Below are 24,941 nucleotides of genomic sequence, written 5' to 3' on the forward strand. Positions count from 1 at the left end.
ATTATTTTTATTTTATTTATTTTTATTTATTTATTCAGTTCATTTCCGACATGGTTGCATTCACAGAAATTCATTTGACATTCAGAGCAAAATCACATCATTGTATTTTTTTTTTTTTTTTTTTTTTGTCCCTTTTTTGTCCTTTTTCATGCCGGAAAGGGCGACGGAAAAAAGCATTATGCTTATCCAGATCCGTCCCCTAATTTGAACACTGATAATTTTACATCCAACCTCGTTTCTTCCCTTTTTTTTTTTTTTTTTTTGTCCTTTTTTTTGTGACGTGTTCTCGTCTGCAGTCATTGTTCCTGTTGTTACTCCTCTACACTGTCCTTTTCCTCCGTATTTCCACGAGCTTTCTTTTCCAGTCGTTGTTTACGTTCCTCCAACTCTCCAAACGTGAAGTTCTTCTTCTTTCGGAGTACCTTCAATTGCCTCGTTGAGAAAATTTTGTCAATGGCGCTCAATGACCAGTTAATGAGTTCCATGTCGTCGCTGTAGCGTTCAATGAAGAGTTGACTTGAGATCTGTATGCATGTAGAAATGTCCTCCTCGTTTTCTCCTTAAATTGTTTCTGATTATCGGACTGTTGTGTCTCTTCGTCAAGGCTGTTCCAGAGGTTCATGGCTCTATACACAGTACTATGTTTGCCAACGTTTGATATGACCCTGTTTGGTCTAAACACATTATTATGTCTGAATTCATAGGGATTTTGATTGTATGTGAAACGTTTTTGTATTCGATGTGGTAGTTTATTTGATGAAGCCCTAAATGCGTGTATTTGTGTGTTGTAGTGTATTATTTCTTGCAGTTTTAGGTATTTTGACTTCTCAAATAAATCGTTTGTGTGTGCGTTGTGTGGTACTTTATGTAAAATTCTTATAGCTTTTTTTTGTTGTTTAAATAGTGGTTCAAGATACGTTTTGTAGTTATTACCCCATATTTCGGAGCAGTAATTTAAGTGCGATGCTATGAGTGAAGAATAGATTGTTTTAAGTGATTTGGTATGTAGGATTTGTTGAAGCTTCCATAGGATGTAACTGCTTTTGGCCACTTTGTTTTTGACTATTTGTATATGTTTTTTCCAGGTCAGCTTGTCGTCCATCCACACTCCGAGTACCCTATATTCTTTTACTTCTTCTTGTTGCACTGGCGTAGCTCCTTGGCCTTATCTTTAGGCCCGTGATGATGACATCCTTTTCTCTTTCTTTTCTTTCCAAATCTTCAACCCTCGCATCCAGCTTTTTTATCTTTTCAGCATTCTTTACATTTTCTTCTTTCAGTACCTTGACATCATTCTCCAGTATTTTCAATGATTTCTCCAGGGCATTCGTCATGTTCTCCATCTTCGTAGATAGGTCCTGTCTTAAGGACGTGAAATCCTGTCTCATGTCCTTAATCATTTCTTTAAGCTCTTCTTTGAGGAGCTTAAAGTTCTCTTCCATTTTTGTTGGCATGTTCTGGGCCCAGTTTTCTCTCTCTTCAGATGCAGCTGGTCGCTGCTCGCTGGTAATCAAGGTCGCGTTATCAGACGGGAGTATAGCATTCCCAGAGCTCTGAAAAACACGTCCGCTCTCTTCCTTGACTCAGAAATTAATGACAGCGTAATGTTAGCCTTATGCATTAAACTTCAAGTAAAATGGTACTGTTTTTTTTTTTTTTTTACTTGCTGCTCAGTAGTGCAGTTCTTTTATCATTGTAATATTTCTACCAATAGGTTTCATGTACAGTATTCATCCTTACTTATTTCTGTGATTGATAACAAGTAACCATACATTGACTGAGTTTTTCCTCAGGACATAACACACAACAGTTGTTCTGCAGATGTTTGACTCCACCAGTTGTTTCCTTTAACCAGCTGTTGTGTACATGGTTCGAACGTGTGAGTATGATGGTGATCCTGCTCAACTGCGTCACTCTGGGAATGTATCAGCCCTGTGAGAACATCGACTGCTCCTCGGAGCGCTGCCAAATACTACAGGTACACACACACACACACACACACACAGAAAAACACACAACGGTGTGATACATTTTGAAGCAGCTGTTTATCGCTCAGAGTAATCATGTTAACTGTACAGTAACTATGTTCTGTCCATGTAATCAACCAGGACCAATATCCGATTCAGCAGATTAAAGATCCATTGTGACTGTGACTTTTCAAAATATTCAAGTCTTCAAGCTAAATGAAACACAAATGCCTATAGATTTGTTTTCAATATTATAGTGCAGTATTCATTTAATGTTGACAAAAATGTAATCAAAAGCAATATGTAACTGTAACCAGATGTTTTTAACATTCATGACACCGAGATGTTCAATAATTAAATGTAAAACTACTTTTTAAAGGAGCAAATCATGTAACGCAATATACTGACTATACTGTAGATCTTATTATATAATTATATTATTGTATAATCAATAATAATAATTTCTTAATATAATTAATATAACGTATATCTAATAATTAATATAATACATAGTATTTAATATATTTTTTGCTATATATATATATAAAAAACATTTCTGCAAATCAATTGTTAAGATGTATTTTTCTGCCAACATGATGTCGTTACAATAATTTCACTCAAGTGTAAAGAATGCCTTTGAGGTAATTGATTAGCTAATTATTATACTGTATATATGTAGTTTTTTTTTTTTTTCTTTAATCCAACAGAGGTTCTGAATGTCTCAATCGGTCCTCAAAATTGGGTCACAGTCCTCTTTTCAGTTGGTTGCAAACAAAAGGCAACACACGCCTAAAAAAATTTTTCTCCTATTGTAACTTCTCTATTCCCACTGTTGAACACAAAAATAATATTTAATAATTTTGTCAATTTATTTGAAATATGATTTGTTTCTCAGAATTATCGCTTCAGTGAAGAAATTGTAGGCTGTTAGAATATTTTCCTTTATTGGTATTTAAGTTGAATTAAGTATGCCTTGGTAGCAGGGGTGGACTGGCCATCTGGCATACCGAGCACTGTCCTGGTGGGCCATTGACCCAAAGTGAGCCGGTCCGTTACCTGCTTTTTTTTTTTGGATGATCGAGTGGAGGTAGACATATTAACAGGTGGCCAAAAATGATCCAAATGTGGCAAAAATGTGACAAGAGTGAAAAGTGACTAAAATGGGCCATAAGCGGTCAAGAGTGCCCAAAAAAATGAGCTAATAAAGAGGAACCAGGTGGTATGTAATGGGAAAGATAGCTTAAATGGCCAAATTGTGGCAAACAGTAGCGATAATAGCTTTTTTTGATGAAAGGTGGCCAAATAAAATAAAATAAAGAAAGGACAAAAATTATAACTTTAGTTTGGTTTCTCCTGGTGTTCACAAACACCAACATCCATCCTGTGCTGGTCCCGCCTTTGCCTTTTGAAAACGAACCGAAATGGTTAGAACCAATCATGAGGCAGTGTTGTGGTTTAGGGCGGGATATCCGGGTGTGACAAAGGCAGAAACGTCGAAGCAAAACTGGCCCATGCGCAGTTGCGGGGAGAGGAACTAGCTGGGCTACGACTATTAGCATAGCTCTGAATCAAAATAGAAAGATGTTTATGCAGAAGGATGGTTAACATGCCCTTAACTCACATACTGATGTTGCAAAAACATTAAAGTCACTCAACGACATAATGACCGCAGCATTACTATCCCAAAAGAAAGTTTTCACCAGCGGAGCCTTGTTGTTGTTGTAGCGGGGCATGTCGATGACAACATCATCATTTGTTGTGATTGGTTAAAACAAATCATGGTGGACAGGCGCTTCGCCCAATCAGCTTCAAGCATTCTGTTCATGTCCCTCCCTGGTTCCGAAAGGATTCGCAGACACAGACCCAAATCGATGTGGAGAACTAGATTTAGTTAGGGCTACGCATCGATCTGGCTCTTGCCAGGTTACAAAAACTGGATAAAAGTGCAAAATAGAACTTGCAAAAATGGACAAAAATGGGGAAAAATATTTATTTGCAAAAGGTATCTAAAGTTGGAAACAAGTGTCAAAACCTTTTGAAAAGGGCAAAAATGGGACAAAAGAAGTTGCCAAAGGAAATAGATAAAAAGGGGTTAAAGTTTCCCCCTTTTAAGGTTTTCTAGATGAATAAGAACATAAAGAACCACATGTTGAGCACCACTGACTTAATAATGGGTTATCTCTGGCTGGTCTGGACACAAAATGCCAGAGTGGAGTGTTTGTCCCAGTCCACCCCTGTAAGCATATCACATGTTTACTAATTTTGAACTAATTCAGCAATTTCCTTTGTTTTATAATCATTTTTATCTCCAAAAAGGTGTCCATTATATTCAGAAAGTTGGCAACCCTTGCCCTGTAACTCCTGCACTGACTCAGCGCTAGCATGTGGTCTCTCTGATGCGGCGAGCTTGATTTTCTCTCGTACAACACTTTTTACAGCGTTCCTCGTCATCTGGCACGGCACAACAATTCCTTCTGGTGTGAGTCAAAGGTGACCCAAGTGGGCGTAACATCTGTGCTGCAGCGTGTGCGCGTATGTCTTCATTCTGCTTGTTGCTAAAGGGTTGTTGAATCACCCTGAAACCATTTTTTCAACACGATCGTTCTCACACCAACACACAGTACACACACAGTACACACACAGTACACACACAGTACACACACAGTACACACTAAAGATTGATTCAGCTCTCCAGGAGAGGTGGCTACAGACTCTATTCAGTACCAGCATGGCTTTAGTGGGCTACAGCCTCACGGTCAATACTCTTCTCACACAAAATCCATTATTCCATAGCATGGTTTCAATGATGTTTCACCACTGAAATCTATAACTCCAACAAATGTGGACGTTAGGACCTTTGAGGACTTATAGCTGGGAGCTAATGCTTTTCAACATGTGATGGAATGGTTAGAGCAGTATATTTTATTTTGGTATTCATAATGTTTACTTTATTTATCTATAATTTTAAAGAGATGTTGAAATCAATTTTTAGCAGACATTTTTGTAGATTGCATCACATATATTCCAGCTTTTTGTTTGAAAGATCTGCAGTTTTCCTCATTCTGTTTGTCACTAAAATAGAAAACTGCATATCAATGTATTTCTTCTTCTTCTTCTTCTTCTTCTTCTTCTTCTTCTTCTTCTTCTTCTGCTTCTTCTTCTTCTTCTTCTTCTTCTTCTTCTTCTTCTTCTTCTTCTTCTTCTTCTTCTTCTTCTTCTTCTTCTTCTTCTTCTTCTTCTTCTTGTTCAGAAGTGTACTCAACAAAAAGATAAATAAATAAATGAATATAACCTAAGTTTAATTTACATATTGCACATAGAAGAGTGTGAGGTAAATTGTGCAGCAGGTTGGATTCATTTTTTCAGTTTCTCAATGGGAGGGTGCTGCGGTATCTGCCCTCTTTAATGTCCTGTGCCATGAGCCTGACAGCAGCTGGAATACAGCTGTTTCTGTGAGTGCTGATGCTCACAGGCCTGCGGTGTCTCAGGTTGTAACCTGACTCCACCCACTGGAACAGATCATGGGCTGGGTGATGCTTGTCCTTTAAAATGCTCTGTGCTTTTTTCCTGCTGCGCTGTGTAAAAATGGTGTTCACGGAGGGGAGATCAGAGCCAATGACCCACTTTGACAACCCGCTGCAGCTTCTTCTTCTCAGTCAGCGTGGTGTTCCCGTACCACGCTGTGATACCGCTGGTGAGGAGGCTCTGAACGAGACCTCCTTCTTCAGCAGCCTGATAAAGTACAGCCTCTGCTGAGCTCTTTTCACAGTAGCACCAGTGGTTTTTGCCCAGCTGAGGTTCTTTGTTACATGAAGGCCAAGAAACTTGTGGCTGTCAGTCCGCTCCACCTCAATCCCACCGATAGTTAGTCACTGCAGAGGGGGGGCTCTCATCCTGCAATCCACAATGAGTTCTTTTGTTTTTTCCACTTTAAGAACAAGGTCATTGTCTTCTCCTTAGACAGTTGTCCTGTGGACCAGGTCCCTGTATGCCGACTCATCCCCATCTCTGATGAAGCCAAGGATGGTTGTGTCGTCAGCATACTTAATAATGAGGGTGTTATTGTCATGTGGGGAGACACAGTCATATGTGTACAGGGATAAAAGTATTGGTCTGAGGCAGCAACCCTGCAGGGTTCCCGTGCTAACTGTGAGCTCTGCAGAGACCTTCTTTCCTATCCTTACCACCTGTGGTCTGTCCGTTAGGAAGTCCAGGATCCAGTTACGGGTGGGTGTTGGAACTCCCAGGTCAGCCAGTTTAGCACTTAGCTTCAGCGGCTTGATCGTATTGAAGGCAGAGCTGTAGTCCAGGAACAAAAGGCAAGCATAGGTGTTTGTGTTGTCCAGGTGTTGGAGGGTGGAGTGAAGTGCCAGCGCCACAGCATCGTCTACTGACCTGTTTGAATGATAGGCAAACTGATAGGGGTCCACAGTGGCAGAAACCATGGAGTTGATGTAATTAAAAACCAGCTTTTCCAGACATTTCATGGCGGCTGATGTTAGTACCACTGGTCTAAGGTCATTCAGTGTTGTTGTAGTTGGTTTCTTGGAAATGGCACTATCGCAGAGGACTTAAAGTTCCGGGGGACAGTTTCCCGTGAGAGGGATGTGTTGAAGATGTCTGTGTACACCTCTGCCAGCTGCTCTGTGCAGGTCTTCAGGACTCTTGGTGTCACGCGGTCAGGTCCCCCAGCCTTGCAGGGGTTCACCTGCCTCAGAGATCTGAGGACCTGTGTGGGTGTGACCTGCTTTGCGGTCTCTCCTGGGTCACAGGGGACTTTAAAGGGGATGTCTCGATTGTGCTGGTCAAATCTAGTATAAAATTGGTTGAGGTTATCTGGCAGAAGAGTATCTTGGACCACAGCTTTGGTACCATCAGACCTTTAGTTGGTCATCGACTTGATTACCTGCCACATAACTCTCGTGTTATTGTCCTTTTAGCGTCGCTCCAGTTTCTGGGTGTAGGTCTTTTTGGCAGCTCTGATGGATTCCTGGAGCTCATATTGGCCATGTTTATATTCACTGATGTCTCCAGACTCAAAAGCTACACACCGCATCCTTATTTTGCTACGAACATCTGCATTAAACCAGAGCTTCTGGTAAAGGAACACACGAATAGTGCAGGAGGGGATACAGATGGAAGTGCACCAGTCAATGTAGCTGCTGACATTGTCTGTGTATTTGTGAATATTATCCGTGGCTACCTTGTAGATGTTCATGTCTGTTGCCTCCAAGCAGCACTGCAGTACTGCCAGAGCCTTGTCAGTCCACGTCATTACAGTTCAGACTGTGACTGGATCTGCTTTAAACCTTTTGATGTAAATGGGCCGCAGGAACATCAAAGTGGTCACTTTTCCCAAAATGTGCAGTATAAGCATTTCTGATATTGCTATAGCATTTATCCAGGGTATTGTTTCCCCTCGTGGAAAAGCTGACAAGCTGGTGGAATTTGGGGATGTTTTTCCTAAGATCACAGTGGTTAAAGTCTCCCACAATGACTGAAGCAGCATCAGGGTAAGAGCTTTCATGTCTGCTGATCATGGTGTGTTGCCAGCCGACTGATGAGGTCGTCCCTCTTATTCCCAAGAGACTGGACTTTAGCGAAGAGTATGATCGGGAGTGGTAGCCGGCCTCGGCTAACCAGTCGGCGAAGTTGACACTCCGCACCTCCCCGCCTGCCGCGCTTCTGTGTTGGCAACCGAGCGTCATGAAATCCCGCGGCACGTCAGCGTGGAGCTGCAGCTCCGGAAAAGAGTCCAGGACACTTATATCAAATTCATCCTATTCTGAAAACTCGGCTTGGTAATAGCATTTTTCTGATTCTGAAAATGTCTCTTATCATGACGTAGAGGTTTAAACACACACGTGACAGCCACTAAAAATGCTTATTTACTCGTGCTATCAAATGTCCATTTGATAAGTAAATAATGCATTACTTTGTGATTTATATTATCAGAAAGTGTGTTTGAGCAGAGGTACGGTGCTGAAATGTCTATTCCTTTTATTGACAGTTTTACAGAAAAAGGTTTGAAAACAATGAACAAACAATGAGCATTCAGTGCTGTTTATGTTCTGTTAGATTTGTAGAAAAACAAACAAAAAACATTTAAAAAATCAGTGCTGTGGTTGAATTAAAGTAAATTTAAAGGTCCTGGAGATGGTAATATTTTATCAGTTAAAAACAAAGTGGAGGCCTCATGGATCAATAAAACAAATGAAAGGGGTTAGAATTTCACGCTTGGAAGTTTAATTCCATCCCCACTGTAAACACTCTCTTATTGACATTGTTAATATTTTGTGTATTGCATTGTGGAATGTGGAGTCCTGTGCATAGATGGATGCATAGATGTGTTTGTACTTTATTCTTACTGTGATTTCTTGTGTTTGCCCCAAAAACTTTGCCAAAGTGACTTCCCAACACATTTCTGGTGTTTTCACTAAAAGTTGCAGCAAAACAATGGCAGATGTTTATTTTGGGGTTTGCATGAAAAGGTCTGAATCCGTCCAAAATGGAATGTCTGGTGGAGTGAGGTGATGTCACTGGGAATACTGGGAACAAACTAGAACGAAAACTGAGTCAAGCCAACCACTGTTCTCGTGGTCTGGAAAAAAATCACAGAAAGAGTGTAACAAAAACACTTCCATGCGTCTGTCTACCAGGACTCCACATCCCACAATGCAATGCACCAATATATATCAACAACCAAGTGTTTACTTTTCAACTTTTTACTGCTTTTTCCGAGCAAATTTTCTTTGATTTATTGATCTGTAAGGCCTACACTGTCTTTATCTGAAAAAATAAATAAATAAATAAATAAATCGTCTCAGCAATATGAATATATAAAACAATATGAAGTAAATATTTGCCATCATAAAATATTGATTCACACTCACTCAAGGGAAAAAAAAAAAAAAAAAAAACGCTTTTATTAATCGATTATCTGCCAACTGATCGTCACATGCTTGGAAAAGTTTATCAATATTGCGCTACGCGTCTTCACACACTTACCATCATTTATCAACCGTGAAAACGGGAGTAAATGTAAGTTCACATTTGGTCCAACAGGTGATTTATGAAATATTCATATTTGACCAATCCCAGCGTACAAATGATTGGGTGTTGATCAATGCAGCAGCTGAATTCGATCATCATTAACATGATAAGCTGTTGATTATTTCTGGTTCGGAGGCCCCACCCACTGAGGTCAAACAAACACTGGCAATAAAAGAAATGAAATCTCACATCTTAGGTGGAGAAAAAACAAAGGTTTTTGACAGTGTGAAAACTGGACTTAAAGGTATAGTTTTGCAGTGTGTTTGCAGCGTTTTGCTGTTTTGCTGTGCACTGTGAAGGATCAGCTACTGAGCAGGTGACGTCTGCCCCCCTGTGTGCGCTGCTTACAACTTCACAGCAGCGGTCCTGGAGAGTCATTTAAAAATATTATATCAACTTAATTGCTTTAGGCAATAAATATCACAGTAAAAGGAATTAACAAAACCCTTTTAAAAAGCCTGAAAAATAACTAAAAGTTTTCTGTCTGTTTATTATGCCTTTAGCCAATTTCACATATAATTTATCACATTACTGAATAAATACTGCAGCACATTTGCTGAAGTTCAAGTACACTGTATATTTTAAAAGCATGAATGATACACATCAACGTTCCCTTTTTCCAATACAAACCAGAAGCAGTGCTACATTCCCATGTGTGTGATTGTGGGTGTGTGTGCGCACTGTTGAACTATGTGCTCCTGCTCGGATGGTAGCAGAGTTTACCAGCAGCGTACAGTATTCTATGAAAGGAAAACCAAACACTGGTATCAGTAATAACAGGGCCGGATTTAGGTCATTCGGTGCCCTAGGCAAGAGTGGACTTTGACCTCCCCGCCCCCCCATGAATGAACAAAAATAGATAAAGTTTTTTTTAAAAAAAATCTATACACAGTGTGTACACATTATTATTTATTTTAAATGTCAAGACAAAACAATGCAATTCTGTCACTCAACAAACCATTAAAAACAAAAAAAAAATATCACCTATTTTAACATTTAGAATAATGCACTATAATACAATATAACACCTACAGGTATAGTGAAATGTCTCGAAGGAACAATAACGAAAAAGCAATGCAAAACAGTGCAATCAAAAGTTGAAATAACAAATAAAAGTTTCAGTAAAAGGACATTTCTACTTCATTGTTTGGTTTTACTAATCAGTAACACAAATCTTAAAAACAAAAAACACAATGTGCAAACAACACAATAGAATTACATAGAATAGAACAAGAATTAAAATAAAAAAAATATAAATACGGGCAGAAGATTAACAGGTATAGTTACAGATTTTTAATATTAATATTCATTTAGGAGAAAACTTGTACAGTAATTGTAAAGGGTGATTCATATTTATCATACCTTTTTAAATTATTAATAATTGTGTGTGTGTGGTAATTTCACCCCTCCAGCAGATGGCGCCCTAGGCAGCCACCTGTGTTGCCTGTGGGGAAGGCCGGCCCTGAGTAATAATGTGGGCTTTTTAGAAATTAACTTGTAAAAATTATTTTGTTTAAATTGTTTATTCATTTACAGACTGAGTCTGATTTTGCTGTGTTGTAATCAAAACAATCAGATTGGTGTACACAAGCTCAGACCTGAGACCTGATTGTAGCGTACATTTACGTCACAACTGATAAATACCCAAGTTTGCGTGAATATGGTCAAATGCACGTTGTACGCTCAGATCTGAATGTACAAACAGTTCTTAAATGAAGGGCTAGGTGCTGCACAGAGAAGTATTTAGACAAACAGTGTAAACAGAACGTATACAGGACAGTAGAGTTATCTGAGGAGATGTCAGCAGGTGTGTCCCTGCTTTGGGTTGTTGAACCTTTCCATCAGTGGCACCTCATCCATCTTCTGGATGAGGTGCCTGTGATGTTTTGGGGACTAAACTGGACTCTGGTGACAGAGAGGAGGAGCCTGTCCAAGGTGAAGGTCATCTTGGTCAATGAGTCCCACAGATGTGCTGGACAGTCACAGAAGCACCTTCAGCACCAACCACGGTGCTCCACAGAACACCACAGGAAATCAATTCTGCCTGTGGTGATCAAACTTTACAATTCATTACTGTAACCTCATAGCTTGATTGTTGTATATACTGTATCTGTATTATATTTGTACTGTATATTTGTATTATTATGATTATTTATCTTGTTTTATTTTTTACTACTGTAATGTGTGTGTGTCTAATCCTTATTTTAACAGTCTTTTACTTAATTATGTACTTTAACATTTATTCTTTCTTTCTTCTTTGTTTAACGTTTATTTTTTTTATTTGTATTATTTCTTGAGCAGCTGTAACAAATGTGATTTCCCCCCTGGGATTAATAAAGGACTTTTGATTCTGATTCTGATTCTGATTCTGATTGCTTTGACAAAGGGAAAGGTTTCTAACTGTGACTATTCCATCACTAAAGCAGGCTGCTGTGGTATCCCAAGACCATCTAAGCTTTTTATTTATTTTTTTTTTTTTACAATGAAGAGTCAGTTTTAATAATTCAGATCAGTGATTTCAATTCACAGTGTGTTTCTCTTTGATAATTAAATCATGGGAAGCAGCACGCGTGTGGGTTAATCTCTAATCCTCCTGTATACGGAGGAGGAACAGCTGATAATCTCATCTTTTTTGCTCACAACAGCAATAACGCACATTAGCCAGCAGGGATCTTTGATTTATTTACAGCTTCACACTTCTTTTAATTAAATGCTTGATTAAAGCTGTAAAGGAGGAGGGGGAATATGTCAATGTGGGGGATTATCTCTGATTGCTGTTCAAACAAATTATTATCTACTTCTTCACCTGTGAGGCCAAATTGCTCCATTAGAGAACAGGTTTAAGGTTGAGGGTTGAACGAATGAGGAGAGAAATGGAGGTTAAATAGAGAAAAGGAGATTATACTGGAGGTAAAAAAGGTGTGATATGAAACTGACAAGCTTAAAAAGTAGAAAAAAAGGGCAATGGGAGTGAAGTAGGAAAAATTCCTGCAGATACTGTAGTTATTCCCATGCATAAGATTTAAAGAATAACATATACTTACTTAAATCTCAGGTTTACAGCTGCGTCTCTTTCAGCACATTCAATCTGAACCTTTTTTATATTTATTTGTCCAGATCACCAACACCATCTTATGTCAGATCAGATATTATTATTTGTACCTTAAATATTTCATCTTGTTATTTAACCCTGTCAATTGTCACCTGACTACCAAAGGTAGGACGATATATCGCGCGACAAGATATTGTGCATCACGATATTATTACGTTGGTACGGTTGGCAGTAGCTGGGATTCTATTACAGATTTACGCAAAATAAAAGCAATATTTCTAAATGTCAACAAAGCGTAATTGCGCTTTGAACGTGTTTCCATTGAAGGTTGTTTTGGAGCCTCATAACTCCCGTGAAATCTCATCCTGCTTGACTTCTCTGCAGGAAGACGGACACTCCAAACCTCCTTTAGAACACTCTGCATTCCTTTGTTGTTTCACATCTAATGTTGCAGTAATAATTTTAAAGTATAATGCTTAGAAATGTCTCAATCTCCTTTTCTGTCCACATGTTTCGCACCATGTTTTCTCTGAGAGAAGTGGTAATGTGACCAGGTGTGTCACGTTCTGTGATGTCTATTTGCAGAAAAAGTGTTTCCATTGATTTTTGCGATAAATTTTAGTAAAGTCGAAAAGTCTGAAATTCTTCTTTGTGAAAGCGTAAAAAGCCTTTCTGCGATATTTGAGTGTTTTCTTACGTGTTTCCATGACCAGTTTTTTTGTGCATTTCCAAGGATAAGTGAAACCCATCTACTGATGTAGTGGAGTCACCATTGCTCGAATCCCAAAGTATGTCCAGAGTTAAAGTCAATTTTTGTTAACTAAAAGTTTTCGTGAACCAAAAATCCAGTGAGTCTCAACTGTCCTCCTCATTATGATCCTCGGATAGTTCCAAATGTTCTACATACAGTATGTGATAAATGGCCTCCATATAGATTCAAACAATTCATGTTTTCCTTTCAGGAGGTATGTAATCCATTCCAGTGGTAGAATTGTCAACATCTGTTTAGCCCATTGTCCAATACTTGGAGCCCTGCAGCCTTTTCCAGTTCAGAGCAATCAGACGTTTGTTTTGTATTATAACCATGTCACTAAGCAACCGTTCACATTTAGTGTATTTGGGATACATTCCCAAAATAAAAAAAAGTGTGTTCCTGAGTTAAGCTTTTTGAGATGATGTCTTTTAAAGTTTGGGTAACTGTATCCCAAAATGACTTAAATACTCTACATTCCCACATGCAGTGGAATAGTGAACTCTTTTCTTCATTACACTTTGTGCCAGTATCTGGAATGTCATTTATTCAATTTAACTGGAGTGATGTAAACTCTCATCAACCGTTTATATTGTAGTATCCCTAACCTTGAGTTAATAGTTTGTTTTTGGGGCTTTTATACAAACAAAATGCCGTTCTTCAAGTAACAGATTCATTTCTTGGTCCTTTCTCCATGCCTTTAGTTTAACAGTTGAATTATCTAAAGAGTTTGACACCAGTAAATCTTGAAATTCTGAGATTGCTCCTTTTTTCAAACTGTCCTCAGTGATTTTTTAATGTACACTTCATTCATCACCATAGTGAAATTATTCTCTGCATTTTACCCATTTTCCTCGAGGGGTAGCAGAATTATGACGTCATCGCATTTTGATGACGTAAAGGTCGGATAGAATACAACCCGCCCATTCAGACAGTAGTCACATTGCAAAATAAAAGATACGTATCAGATTTATAACCACATACTGGGTCACAATTGAAAAAAATCTGAATTGTACTGTTCACGTAGACATAAAAAAAGCACATGTGGGTAAAAAAAAATTGGAATTGACCTGCAGTGTGAACACAGATATAGTGTAGGCCCCATACATAATCAAAATATTTACTGAAGAAGACTGAAATATCAACAATGCCAGAAATGTGCTTGACAGCATATTTGAGAACAACTTTTGGATGAATACAGTTTACAAAATGTTATTGGTCGTCACCAACAGCTTTAATAACAATAGGCAATTGGTCATAATTTTATGGCTTGAATTTGATTGTTTCTGTAACATCTTCATACTTATAGATACCATAGAATCTTGGTGTTTTAATGGGAGCATAAATACACAGTAACCTCTCTGCTATCTGTCTGTGTACCCTAGGCCTTTGATGCTTTCATCTACATCTTCTTCGCTATGGAGATGGTCATTAAGATGGTTGCACTGGGGATCTTTGGTCGGCGCTCCTACCTCGGGGATACTTGGAACCGGCTGGACTTCTTCATTGTCATGGCTGGGTAAGGACTTTAAATTATTATTCATATAAGCAAACTATTCATGTATTATGAATGCATGCTGCTTAAAGATTTAGAGAACTGAACTACAGACAAACTATGGGAGATCTTTTCAAATGCTGCTGTGAGAACTATATTGGGGCGACCATGGTTCAGTGGTCGAGTGTGTCATCCAATAACTGGAGGGTTGATGGCTCAAATCCCGCTCTATCCAAGTCATTGTCGTAGTGCCTTTGGGTAAGGCTGGTATGAATGTGGTGTGTTAGTGAGTGTTGGTGGTGGTCAGAGGGATCAATGGTGCTCTATGGCAGCCTTGCTTCTGTCACTCTGCCCCAGGGCAGCTGTGGCTACAATAGTAGCTTACCCCCGCTGTGTGTGGAGTGAAAGAATAATAGTGTTCATAAAAAAAGCGCTATATAAAGTCCAGTGCATTATTATTATTAGAAAAGTTTTAAAGAGGTCTTTCTCACTCGGGCAGACATGGGCATCTCTCGCTCATTCTAAATTAGTGCCAAATAACTGCACACAATTACAGTACAAAAAATAAAAAAAATACACTAAATAACTCACAACACAAAACGACGGCAAAAATGTATGTCAGTTCATCAAATAAAAATCTATATATTTTCTAAATATTCTCTCCTGTCAGCTGTCACATCAGATCCACTGACCCACAGACCCGCCTATTTTTTGGCAGGTCGTTTTCTAAGAGAACTGATTGATCAGGAGGCGGGGCTTAAACTCGGCTCAGATCTTATCCGAGCACTTAACCAGGTCGCGACCAGGTTAGCTGTTCAGCATAAGTTACCATGGTGATTTACCCCGGTGTAGTTAACCATAATCTGAGTACAGCAAACATGGAATGCATCTCAGAAGTTAGAGTGATAACATGTCCTTTGTATCATAGTCTGAACAGACAATGCACATCACAAGTCAGTCAGTTGCTCTGACATTTAGTTCAATTGCACATGAAAGTACGCTACATGTAGCGTTAACGTATGACAGCACATGCACTATGCAGACTTTGTAAAAATAAGTATAAAAATGTAAATTAGGTGGAACATTTTTCCACTCTTACTCAATATTCTACTTTCAAGCTCTAACCAATAAATATGTAGCACGTGAAAATTACCCTGAAGCATGATAATACATTCCAATAAATTACAAAGCATAAAGTGTGTGTTCATGCATGGCTAATGCTTAACAAGCATCAAAAGCGATTAATGTGCTGATGGTGGGTTACTCAAACCTGAGTAATGACTGACAGGAACTCAGCCATATAACCACATGGGGTTTTAAATATTCAACTCTGTAATAAATGTTTTCTTTGTCATTGTTGAATGAAACAGACAGAGCTCTTACTGTCACCCCCATCTCAGGCTTTTTGGTATGTTCTCTCCTTGAAATGTGCATAGGAATTTGAAAAGAATATTTGATTACCTCTTTAAAACTCAATGAGCTTCACAGTATCCACGTCTCTAGCATTAAATTACCAATAAGCTTCAGGGTCCAGTTATTACTCTGTCCTCTACGCCAAACACTCAAACGTTTTGTGATTTTAAGGTCCCACATCAACTTTTATAGCTCTACCTTCTCAGGGTTTATTATTGGTGATGTAGAGCGTTCTCAACCTTGTGTCAAGACCCCATTTTTTTTTTTTTTTTTTTTAACAATTTCAGCCCATTTTTGCAAAAAAAAATTTCTTACCCTTTTACTGCATCTATACCAAACTGATCATATTTTAAACTATTTTCATCACTTTTTCTTGCCATATTTTTGCCTCTTTTTAATGCATTTTTGCATTTCTGACACATTTCCATCAAATTTCAATGCCTTTTCAGCAAATTTGTTTCCACTTTCAATATGTTATTGGTAAACACTTTCCACCACTTTTCCACATAATGTTGCACATGTTGACCCATTATTGTCATTTTTAACTTCTTTTCACCATATTTCATGGTTATTTTTGTCAATTTAACCACATTCACGATTTTTAATGCCCATGATTTGCCAGTTTAAAGTAATTGTTCATACATTTTAAATAGCATTAAAAATAACACAGCTTATTACCATGTTTTCTGTTTGTAAACTCTAATTTGTAATTTCTGTGGTTTTTAAAATACCATTTCACCACATTTCCAAACATTTCTGGTCACTTTTAACCATTTTTATTTCTGATCTGAACTTTTTTTTATCCAGGAGGTTCTCATTGGAGTTTTAGAAACTCTTTTTTGAGAGCGATGGTTCACAGTGGATTCAAACTGTCGACCCTCCTTAAGTGCATAATATTAGTTTCATCATTAGCTGATAAACTGCTCATGTTACCACACATGAGCCTTTTTCATAAATACAGACTGTCCTCTCTGCTGTAACTCACGTTGGTGCAGTGACATGATGCATTAGGTCAGAGACACGTAGCCTACTTGTGCTTTTTGTGCTATTGTTACTTAAGGGGTGACATCTTTTCTTTGTGTTGGGTCTGAAATGTCGGCCTCTCCTCTCTTGTGCTTGTAGTTCCAGTCTCTATAATTCCAGCTCCTTCTCCTGTTGGGTTCTCTTGGCTTCTTCTTTCTCTCATAGATAGTCTATGGTCGCATTGTCACTTTTCTTCCGTTTTTCTGTTACCCTCACACTTTTCTCTGTCCCACCCTCTCCATTGACTTCTTTCTCACTTCCTCAGCATGGGCCTGGTCTTTCTCTATCTTTTCTCTGTTCTCCTTCAGTGCATGCTCTCTTCATTTAGTTTAGTGACGACTTTTACGGTTCTACTGCTCCTCTTATCTTATGTTTTTAGTTTTAAAATTTAGCTTGGAGTGAGCAAACTTCTCCTTCTCTGCCCTCTGGGTCACTTTAAAGTTGAATTCCCTGCAGCTATTCAGAGACTTTCACATCTTGCTCCTTTCTTTTCAATAAAGTAATCCCTCATTTATCGCAGGGGATACGTTCTAAAAATAACCCGGAATAGGCAAAATCCACAAAGTAGCCAGGTTTTTTTTTTTACAATTATTATACATGTTTTAAGGCTGTAAAACGCCTCACCACACACTTTATACACTTTTCTCAGACAGGCATTAACATTTCTCTCTTGTTTAAACATTCTCTAAGTTCAAACCTTCGTAGATTTTAAAACATAAACCTGTTTTCAAACATACAGCACTTCAGAGTCACACTGCTAGTGATCAGACATTGATGCCGAACACATTCAGAGTCTTTGTTGACTATGACGGACACCGGTCTGTTCACCCATTCAACCATAGAGTAGAAGCTGTGTGTGACCACCTGGAGCTGTATGACACAGCTTTATAACCAGGACCAGACTAAGAAGGATTTGGCGTGGAGGAGAATCAGCGAGGACGTGGTAGTAGCAGGTAAAAGTTCCCTCTGTAGCACTGAGCTAGGATAGCATTAGCCACTAATTACACCGGCTTTTTTCACTGGTGGTTTATGTTTATAGGAGGAGAAAAAGGAGCGCAGCTCCTTGCTTCAGCAGGCAGTGAAACTCACCCAGTTGGATGTGTCGCTGGTGGGCGAACGCAGCATTAGCCAATCAGGACGCAGAACACAATGCGCATTCATAGGCTGTAAAAAATGCATCCCAAATTGCACTGTAAAAAAATCCGCGAAACACCGAGGCCGCAAAAGGTGAACCGCAATATAGCGAGGGACTACTGTATTTGAAAGGCTTTGTTAAGAGGATCTCACTGTATAGTATAATGGCGTGGACCATTGCGGGTCTGCAGAATGACATGAACAATGTTAGTAATGGTTGTTTGCTAAGTGTGTAGTTAGTTAGTTACCGGTAGTTAGTTCAGTGTGAAGTGTCACTGGCCATGGTTACATGATGTTTTTTAAATTCTGATTTAATTATTCTGAATTAAATTATTCCGAATGACAGTCTTCTGCTTTGTGTTTACATGAAAATAGTATGAGGTTTACATGGAAAACACATTTGTTTGGTTTTATTTACTTCAGCTTTAGGTCTGGGGGTTGGACAGAGGGCGAATGTGACATATCACGTCAATCGGGAAAAAACACTCAACAATCCATAATTTTCCTTGAACCATCCTTGATCCCAGTATTACAGCTCTTCTGGTTTCTTTATTGTCCTTTCTCCTCCTGTCATATCACCTTCATCTTCTTTCTCCAAATCCCAACATCTAACTGATGCTTTGGAAACCCAGTTTAACCCTAACCCCCATCCTGACATTGACCCTGAGGTGCATGTTGCAGCATGGATGGAGGAGAGTGGGTATGATAAGAAGCTGCACCACTGGGAACTACATACATTGCTGAAAAGAAAAGCAGTCGACTTGCTGTGGCAAAGAGATTAGAAGCAGCATGAGTTCCAAACTGAGACAATTAGCTTGTACGTAGCAACGTGAATGTGCCACATCTGTCTGTGGAGTGGGCTGCTGTCCAAAAACATGTCTGTGCCAATTCCCCAGCTGGAGGTCTATTAGTATACAGTATATACTTCTCCTGACAGACTGAACTCCATCTGGAGGCCTCATACTGTACATAATCAGGTTATAATAAAGTAGGTAGATTGATATGTTTCTGCTTATCTCTTTTCTATTCCTGCCGAGCAATAAGAAGTATGTATATATATATATATATATATATATATATATATATATATATATATATACATATATATATATAATTTTCATCAAAATAAAAACTACTTATTAGTCAGTCCTGTTATCACACAAGGTCAACATGCAATCATTAACTAATCATTATATTGTGTCCTTTTTGGAGCCGATAACCAAACATTTAGACTAGGAGTAGTGAACAGGTGCCCCCAGTCCTGCATCCAGCCCCCAAGCCACATATTTGCAGACTTTGTGACTACTTCGCACAAATTGATCCCTTTTATCGAACAGTAATTGTATAACTGTCAACTGAACAGCAACAAAAACTCCGGTTCATCTCTGATGTGCTTTACAGTGAGTCTGTGATGCGTTCAAGTGTACTCCGATTTTCCATTCATCACAAACGACCATCCCCCCTAACCCCCCACAGTGCTCAAAAGTTTTCATTATAGCTTTCCCAAATGCATTGCAATTCTTAATATAATTTATATAATATAAATGGATTCTAACACATTACTGTTTGTTTCATGTTACAGATGTTCGTTCTACCTGAGGTGTGTAGTATAAGTTTTCAGTGAAACGGTCCTAAACATTTGAGACTTTAGGTTGGTTTTTCTTCTATTGCACAATTCTTCTTCACAATGTAAATGGTGAAGCCACACTGCACCCAGCAGTTCATGTATTATACTGCAGCAAAAATGAAGCAGAAAGTGGCCGCCGGCCTGATCTTATCATGAATTTACATTAAACAATGTAAATGAACCCTACCCTGACTGAGGTCGATATAAAGGTCATATCTGTGTGTGTCTGCAGGATCTCTGTTGTGAAGTTGTTCTCTGACGTCTCCTGCTCAGTAACTGATCCTCTTCCACAGAGCGTTTAAATGTGCTTCTTAAATTCCAGTTTTCACACGTTCAAAAAACACATCTTTGTTTTGCTCAACCTCAGTTTTTCATCTTAGAAATGTTTCTTTTTTTGATTTACCTCAGTGGGCGGGGCTTCCGAAACCAGAGGACGTAACAAGTTAATGACGATCGAATTCAGCCACTGCATTTACCAACACCCCATCATTTCTACGCTGGAATTGGTCAGATACAAAAATGTCATAGTTCACATGTAGGTCCTATCGTATGACACAATGTGAATTCAGATTTAAACCCATTTTCACGCAAAGTTGATAAATGAGTGCCATGGTGTGCAGAATTAAGAAGTTCATTGCCGTGTTTTTTTAAATCGACAAAATCTATTGTTAATTATAAAATTAAGTCTTGAAGATTTATCAAATGTTTTACATTAGTAATAATCATATAATATTTTTCAATGGTCAGTATTAGAATGGCTGTTGAAAGATTAAGCACTATTGATACATTAAGGTGCAAAAATGAGGCCAATTAAAAGTGATATCCTGAAGCTAAAAGTGATGAAGAACTGGTGCAGATGGTGAAGTGTTGATTGGATGTATATAAGGCAGCAAAACTGAACTTACTGTTCTGGTTTGTACATTTATCTGTATTTTAAGCCAGTTTTTATTTGAAATCATATTCTGTGACTAAGATTTAAATTGCTCTCTAAAGTGTGATAGTCGCAGAGATGAAATCACACTTGTTTCCGAGCATGTTCTTTTCTTTGGTCCCACCATCTGCTTTTCTGTGATCTTCTCACAACGTGCAAAAGTAAAAGTGAAACGCACTTGTGCGTACCGTCGAAGTAAAGTTCTTCTACTAAACATATGCACGACTATGTACCTGTCAGGCTTCCTTACACATTGACGACTGCCAAAACCTTTTACGAGAGCAGATGGGAAGCTCTGAGTGATACTGAACTTTTTTGGCAGAACTCTAAATGAGTGGCAATGCTTTTGCTCTCCTAATCAAAAAATAATCATCTACTACAAAATAGAATAAATTGGAAATGCCTCTTTTAATAGCTTGAAGTTAAAAATGTCTGTGATTACTTCTATCCTAGTGTACTTAAAGGTGCAGTCCGCAACTCTCAGATCCCTCTCTCCCCCTCCCTCCCCACTGCTCTCCTGCCCTGCCTCCAAACTTTCCAAAGTCCCTCCCTCAGTGGAGCTAACACGCTAACGTTAGTCAGACAGCAACATCACAGTAATATAACATGCTCTGTTGAAAGCATATTACTGCAGCGCTTCTCTCTCTCTATGTGCACACACCAGATTCTAGCAGCAGCAACAACACAGTGTCACTTACAGCAGCCACACGGAGGCTACTGTGCACACACACAAACATCACATGCACTACAGAGTTCTACAGAGTGTAACAATTACAAATCAAACACAATGTAAATCAAGCAGCAGTAATTACCTTTCAAGCAGAAAAGTCATCAATCCCATCTTCTACTCCTCCAGACCATACACTGTAACAAAGATGGCGCTCCAGCCTGGGAAAGGGGTGGGGCCTGTGTGCAACAGCTGTCAGACAGTCCATCAAACACAATCCTGGCTCTGATTGGTTCTTTTGCTCGATCGCGGTGCATTCTGGCAATCTGCCAAAGACTGCAGGAGCAGCAGGGGGCGGGGCTCAATGAGTCTGTTTTTTTTTTTTTCTCACAAACTACTAGTTTCATGTAAAGCTGTCCTTACATAGTGACAGCTTTAGCAAATATGACATATAAGAGTTGCAGACTGCACCTTTATTATCTGTGGATAAAGGAACCAGTGGTTAAGGGAGCAGGCTTGTAATGGTAGGCTCACGGGTATGTTATCAGTCCCTTATATTAACCATAACTGCTCCCTAGGTGCTACAACATAGCTGCCCACTGCTCCTCAAGGAGGGGTTAAATGCAGAGAACATATTTTATGTACAGTATGTAGCTTTACATATATGACAATAAACAATAATGTATATTCTATATTAAACCACAGTGTTTGTTTATCTGTGAGGTTGTTCTTATAGGGTAGGAGGAGCCAGGATTGTCAGGAGGAGGAGTTTCCACCTTATGACGTATTATTGGGGGGAAAATCCAACTGGCCCATTTGGAGCTGACTTTTTACAAAATGTGGAATAACAAGGGAAGGAGGAAACAGTGTGTGTGTGTGAGCATGTGTGCGTGCGTGCGTGCGTGTGTGTGTGTGTGCGTGTTTGTTCGTGGAAAAAATAAACTCAACTTAAGTGGAGATATGAAGCGAGTCTAATTCAATTCAACTTTATTTATATGGCGTAGAATACAACAAAGTTATCTCAAAGCGCATTTTTAGTAAGAAAGTCTACCACATTAATTTTTTAAAATTCTATTTAATTGTAGAACATGCTTATGCAAAAGTAAATTAGTGATTCATTTTAAAAATATAATGTTTAGTTTTTATTGGTTTATTGTCTGTATTTTTTATTTAACTGTAGAGTATTCTTAGGTTTAAGGTTAAAATGTCTGTAACCCATTGGTTTATTATAAATGGGTCAGTTTTTCCACAGTTGATGACTATTCTTCTCTGACCAATATCACTTGATCAAGCCTTTTCTAACGTTCCACATTACTAAATAATTATTATACTGTAAGTATGTATTATCTGAGTTGATATTGTGTCAGAACGATATCTGCCAATTTGAACGGCAGCATTATCTGTATCGTATCAATAGGTTTTTGATGCGAGTTGCCTCAATAACCTAACCCACTATATTTATTATATACTGAAAACAATATTCTTATTATTGAAAAGATATAGGCTGTGTTCGAAATAGCACATTCTGTACTATACACTCCAAACTCAATGAGTATATACTGTCTACTACTATACACTATAAGTATGATTAGGATGATGGGCGTTCCCACTGAAGTATACTTTAAAGTTTCCCAAGATGCATTTGGAACCAAAATGACAAAAACCTGAATCACACTGAGGATAAATATCTCTGTTGATTCTCTACCTTTGAAAGTTCTGAAAACATTATAAGTGAGAAAGTGACCAAGTAGAAAATCATCGTGTGCTCATTTCATCCATAAAACATTTCAATCCGACATCAAAGATTTTCAGAGACCCTCCATTGTGCTACTGACAAAACTTCCTGTTAACTTCAAAATAAGAGCCCTATTTACAAAAGTTAAAAAAAAGGAAGACAAGAAGAGATGCTTGTGTTTTAAAAAGGGGGTGTTTGATTTTTAGCTTGAATCCAGTCCCAGGATGATTTTACGTTCCACTCGCAATGCATCATGGGACGGTTTAGTATGACAAGTGCCCACCGTGCAAACTAAAAAAGATGTCCCCATATAGTATCCATCTGGGGAATTCCCCCAAACTCAATCTTTTCATACTATCTAATGTGAACACACTACATACTTATTTCGAGGTCAGAATTAGTATGAGTATTATGTTAGTATGACATTTACAACACAGCCATAGTGACATTTATCAAATATTTAAGTCCAGTTTTTTTGTGGAATCTAAACATGAAACACCACATAGCAATATTCACACACCAGTAACATAAAAAACAGAACATTTAAGCATCATGTAAAAGTCTGTAATGTAGTTTGGCAACTCATCAGCTTGATTGGAGGATGCCATTCCTTTTCTTTTTCTTCTGCTTTTGGCTTGGTTTCATTTGGGACAATATCAATGGCTCAAAGCCCTGTTATAGGCCACGTACCAGTATTTGGGAATTCCAGTAAACACACACACACACACCAATGGAAACGGTAGAGATAATAAGAGGATAAAATGACAGCTTCACTTAATGATTGATCAGCTTGTGTCCATGTGCACATGTACGTCCCTCTATCTTCTCACAATAACAAACCACTTCAGAGACAGTGTTCATTATTCTAATTTTAATCATTTATAACTTCTTCTCCTTTTAGCCTGGACTGTTGGTACAAAAGGTGACAGTTACTGACCCCAGCTATTTATCATATTAGTCTATACTTAGAGCAATGGTTTTCAACCTTTGTTGAGCTAAAGAACATCTTTTCATTTAAAAAAAATCCCAAGTCATACCACCAACCCTAAATGTTGAAAAATGAAACATTGTCGCTAACAGCAAAAAACAAATCTATAATGTTTATTTTTAATATTTTATTTGCAGGCAGAAGATGGATGATGGATGGATGGATGGATGGATGGATGGATGGATGGATGGATGGATGGATGGATGGATGGATCAATTATTTGAAATAAAAAGTGAAATTAATGATATGCAGTCATTCTTATCAACACGTCTTGAATACAAATATAAAACAAAGCATTAAATATGAACTTTAGTCTGTTAAATATTGTCATGGTAATTTTTTTACATTACATTTTATTATTTATTCATGATTATTGATAATAATTAATGAAATGCAAATACGTTTTTATGATTACAAAAATTCCATTAAACTTTTAGTGAAAATGTTTTTTTAGACCATGTAGGTGAAAATGAATAATTTCCCACCGCACACCTGACCTCTGATCTCTCACGGCACAGTGGTTGAAAAACCTTGCTTTGATATTTTCTATTATTTGTATATTTTATAATACTTTATTATGACAGTTCTCAGATATGTGATTGTACATTTTCTTATACTTATGAGTTATGAAGAATAGTGAGGTAAGGTAAGAGTTAATCATTTGACAGTCCAGTTGGACCTCTGAAGGACCGTAGACATGTTCTAGTGACTCCCTACAACATATAAAGCAGGTGTGAATAATCAGCCACAGAGTCCCTCCCTGAATTTCCTCCCCCTGGTTTTCTTTGCCTGCTAATACACGCACACATCGCAGTATTACATGTGAGCAGCACAATTTAGAAGCAACACATGCTTGTACAATGAACTCCAAAATGCATATTTAACAGATCGGTGTAAAGAGTATTGATATATCCTACTCAAGTAGAAGTACTGTTACTTGTTTGCAATTTTACTCAAGTACAAGTAAAAAGTAGCTCAGTTAAATAGTACTTATATTAAAAGTTACGTGTTACTTTCACCCCCCATGTTTATTCTTGGTAATAAATCTTGCCACGGTTCCCTTGCATACAGTAAACATCTCATGTATAAACTCATGCACGATTGG

General features: G+C 38.3%; 1 protein-coding gene across 1 annotated transcript in view; it reads left to right on the forward strand.

Moving 5' to 3' along the window:
• Window positions 1-24,941, forward strand: part of LOC114471718 (voltage-dependent T-type calcium channel subunit alpha-1I-like) — a 498,082-nt gene that overhangs the window by 221,599 nt on the left and 251,542 nt on the right. The window contains exons 3-4 of the mRNA XM_028460576.1: window positions 1,867-1,978; window positions 14,209-14,342. Coding sequence (XP_028316377.1) covers window positions 1,867-1,978; window positions 14,209-14,342 — 246 coding nt within the window. The remainder of the gene's footprint in view (window positions 1-1,866; window positions 1,979-14,208; window positions 14,343-24,941) is intronic.

Source organism: Gouania willdenowi, chromosome 1, assembly GCF_900634775.1.
Source record: "Gouania willdenowi chromosome 1, fGouWil2.1, whole genome shotgun sequence".
NCBI lineage: Eukaryota > Metazoa > Chordata > Actinopteri > Blenniiformes > Gobiesocidae > Gouania > Gouania willdenowi.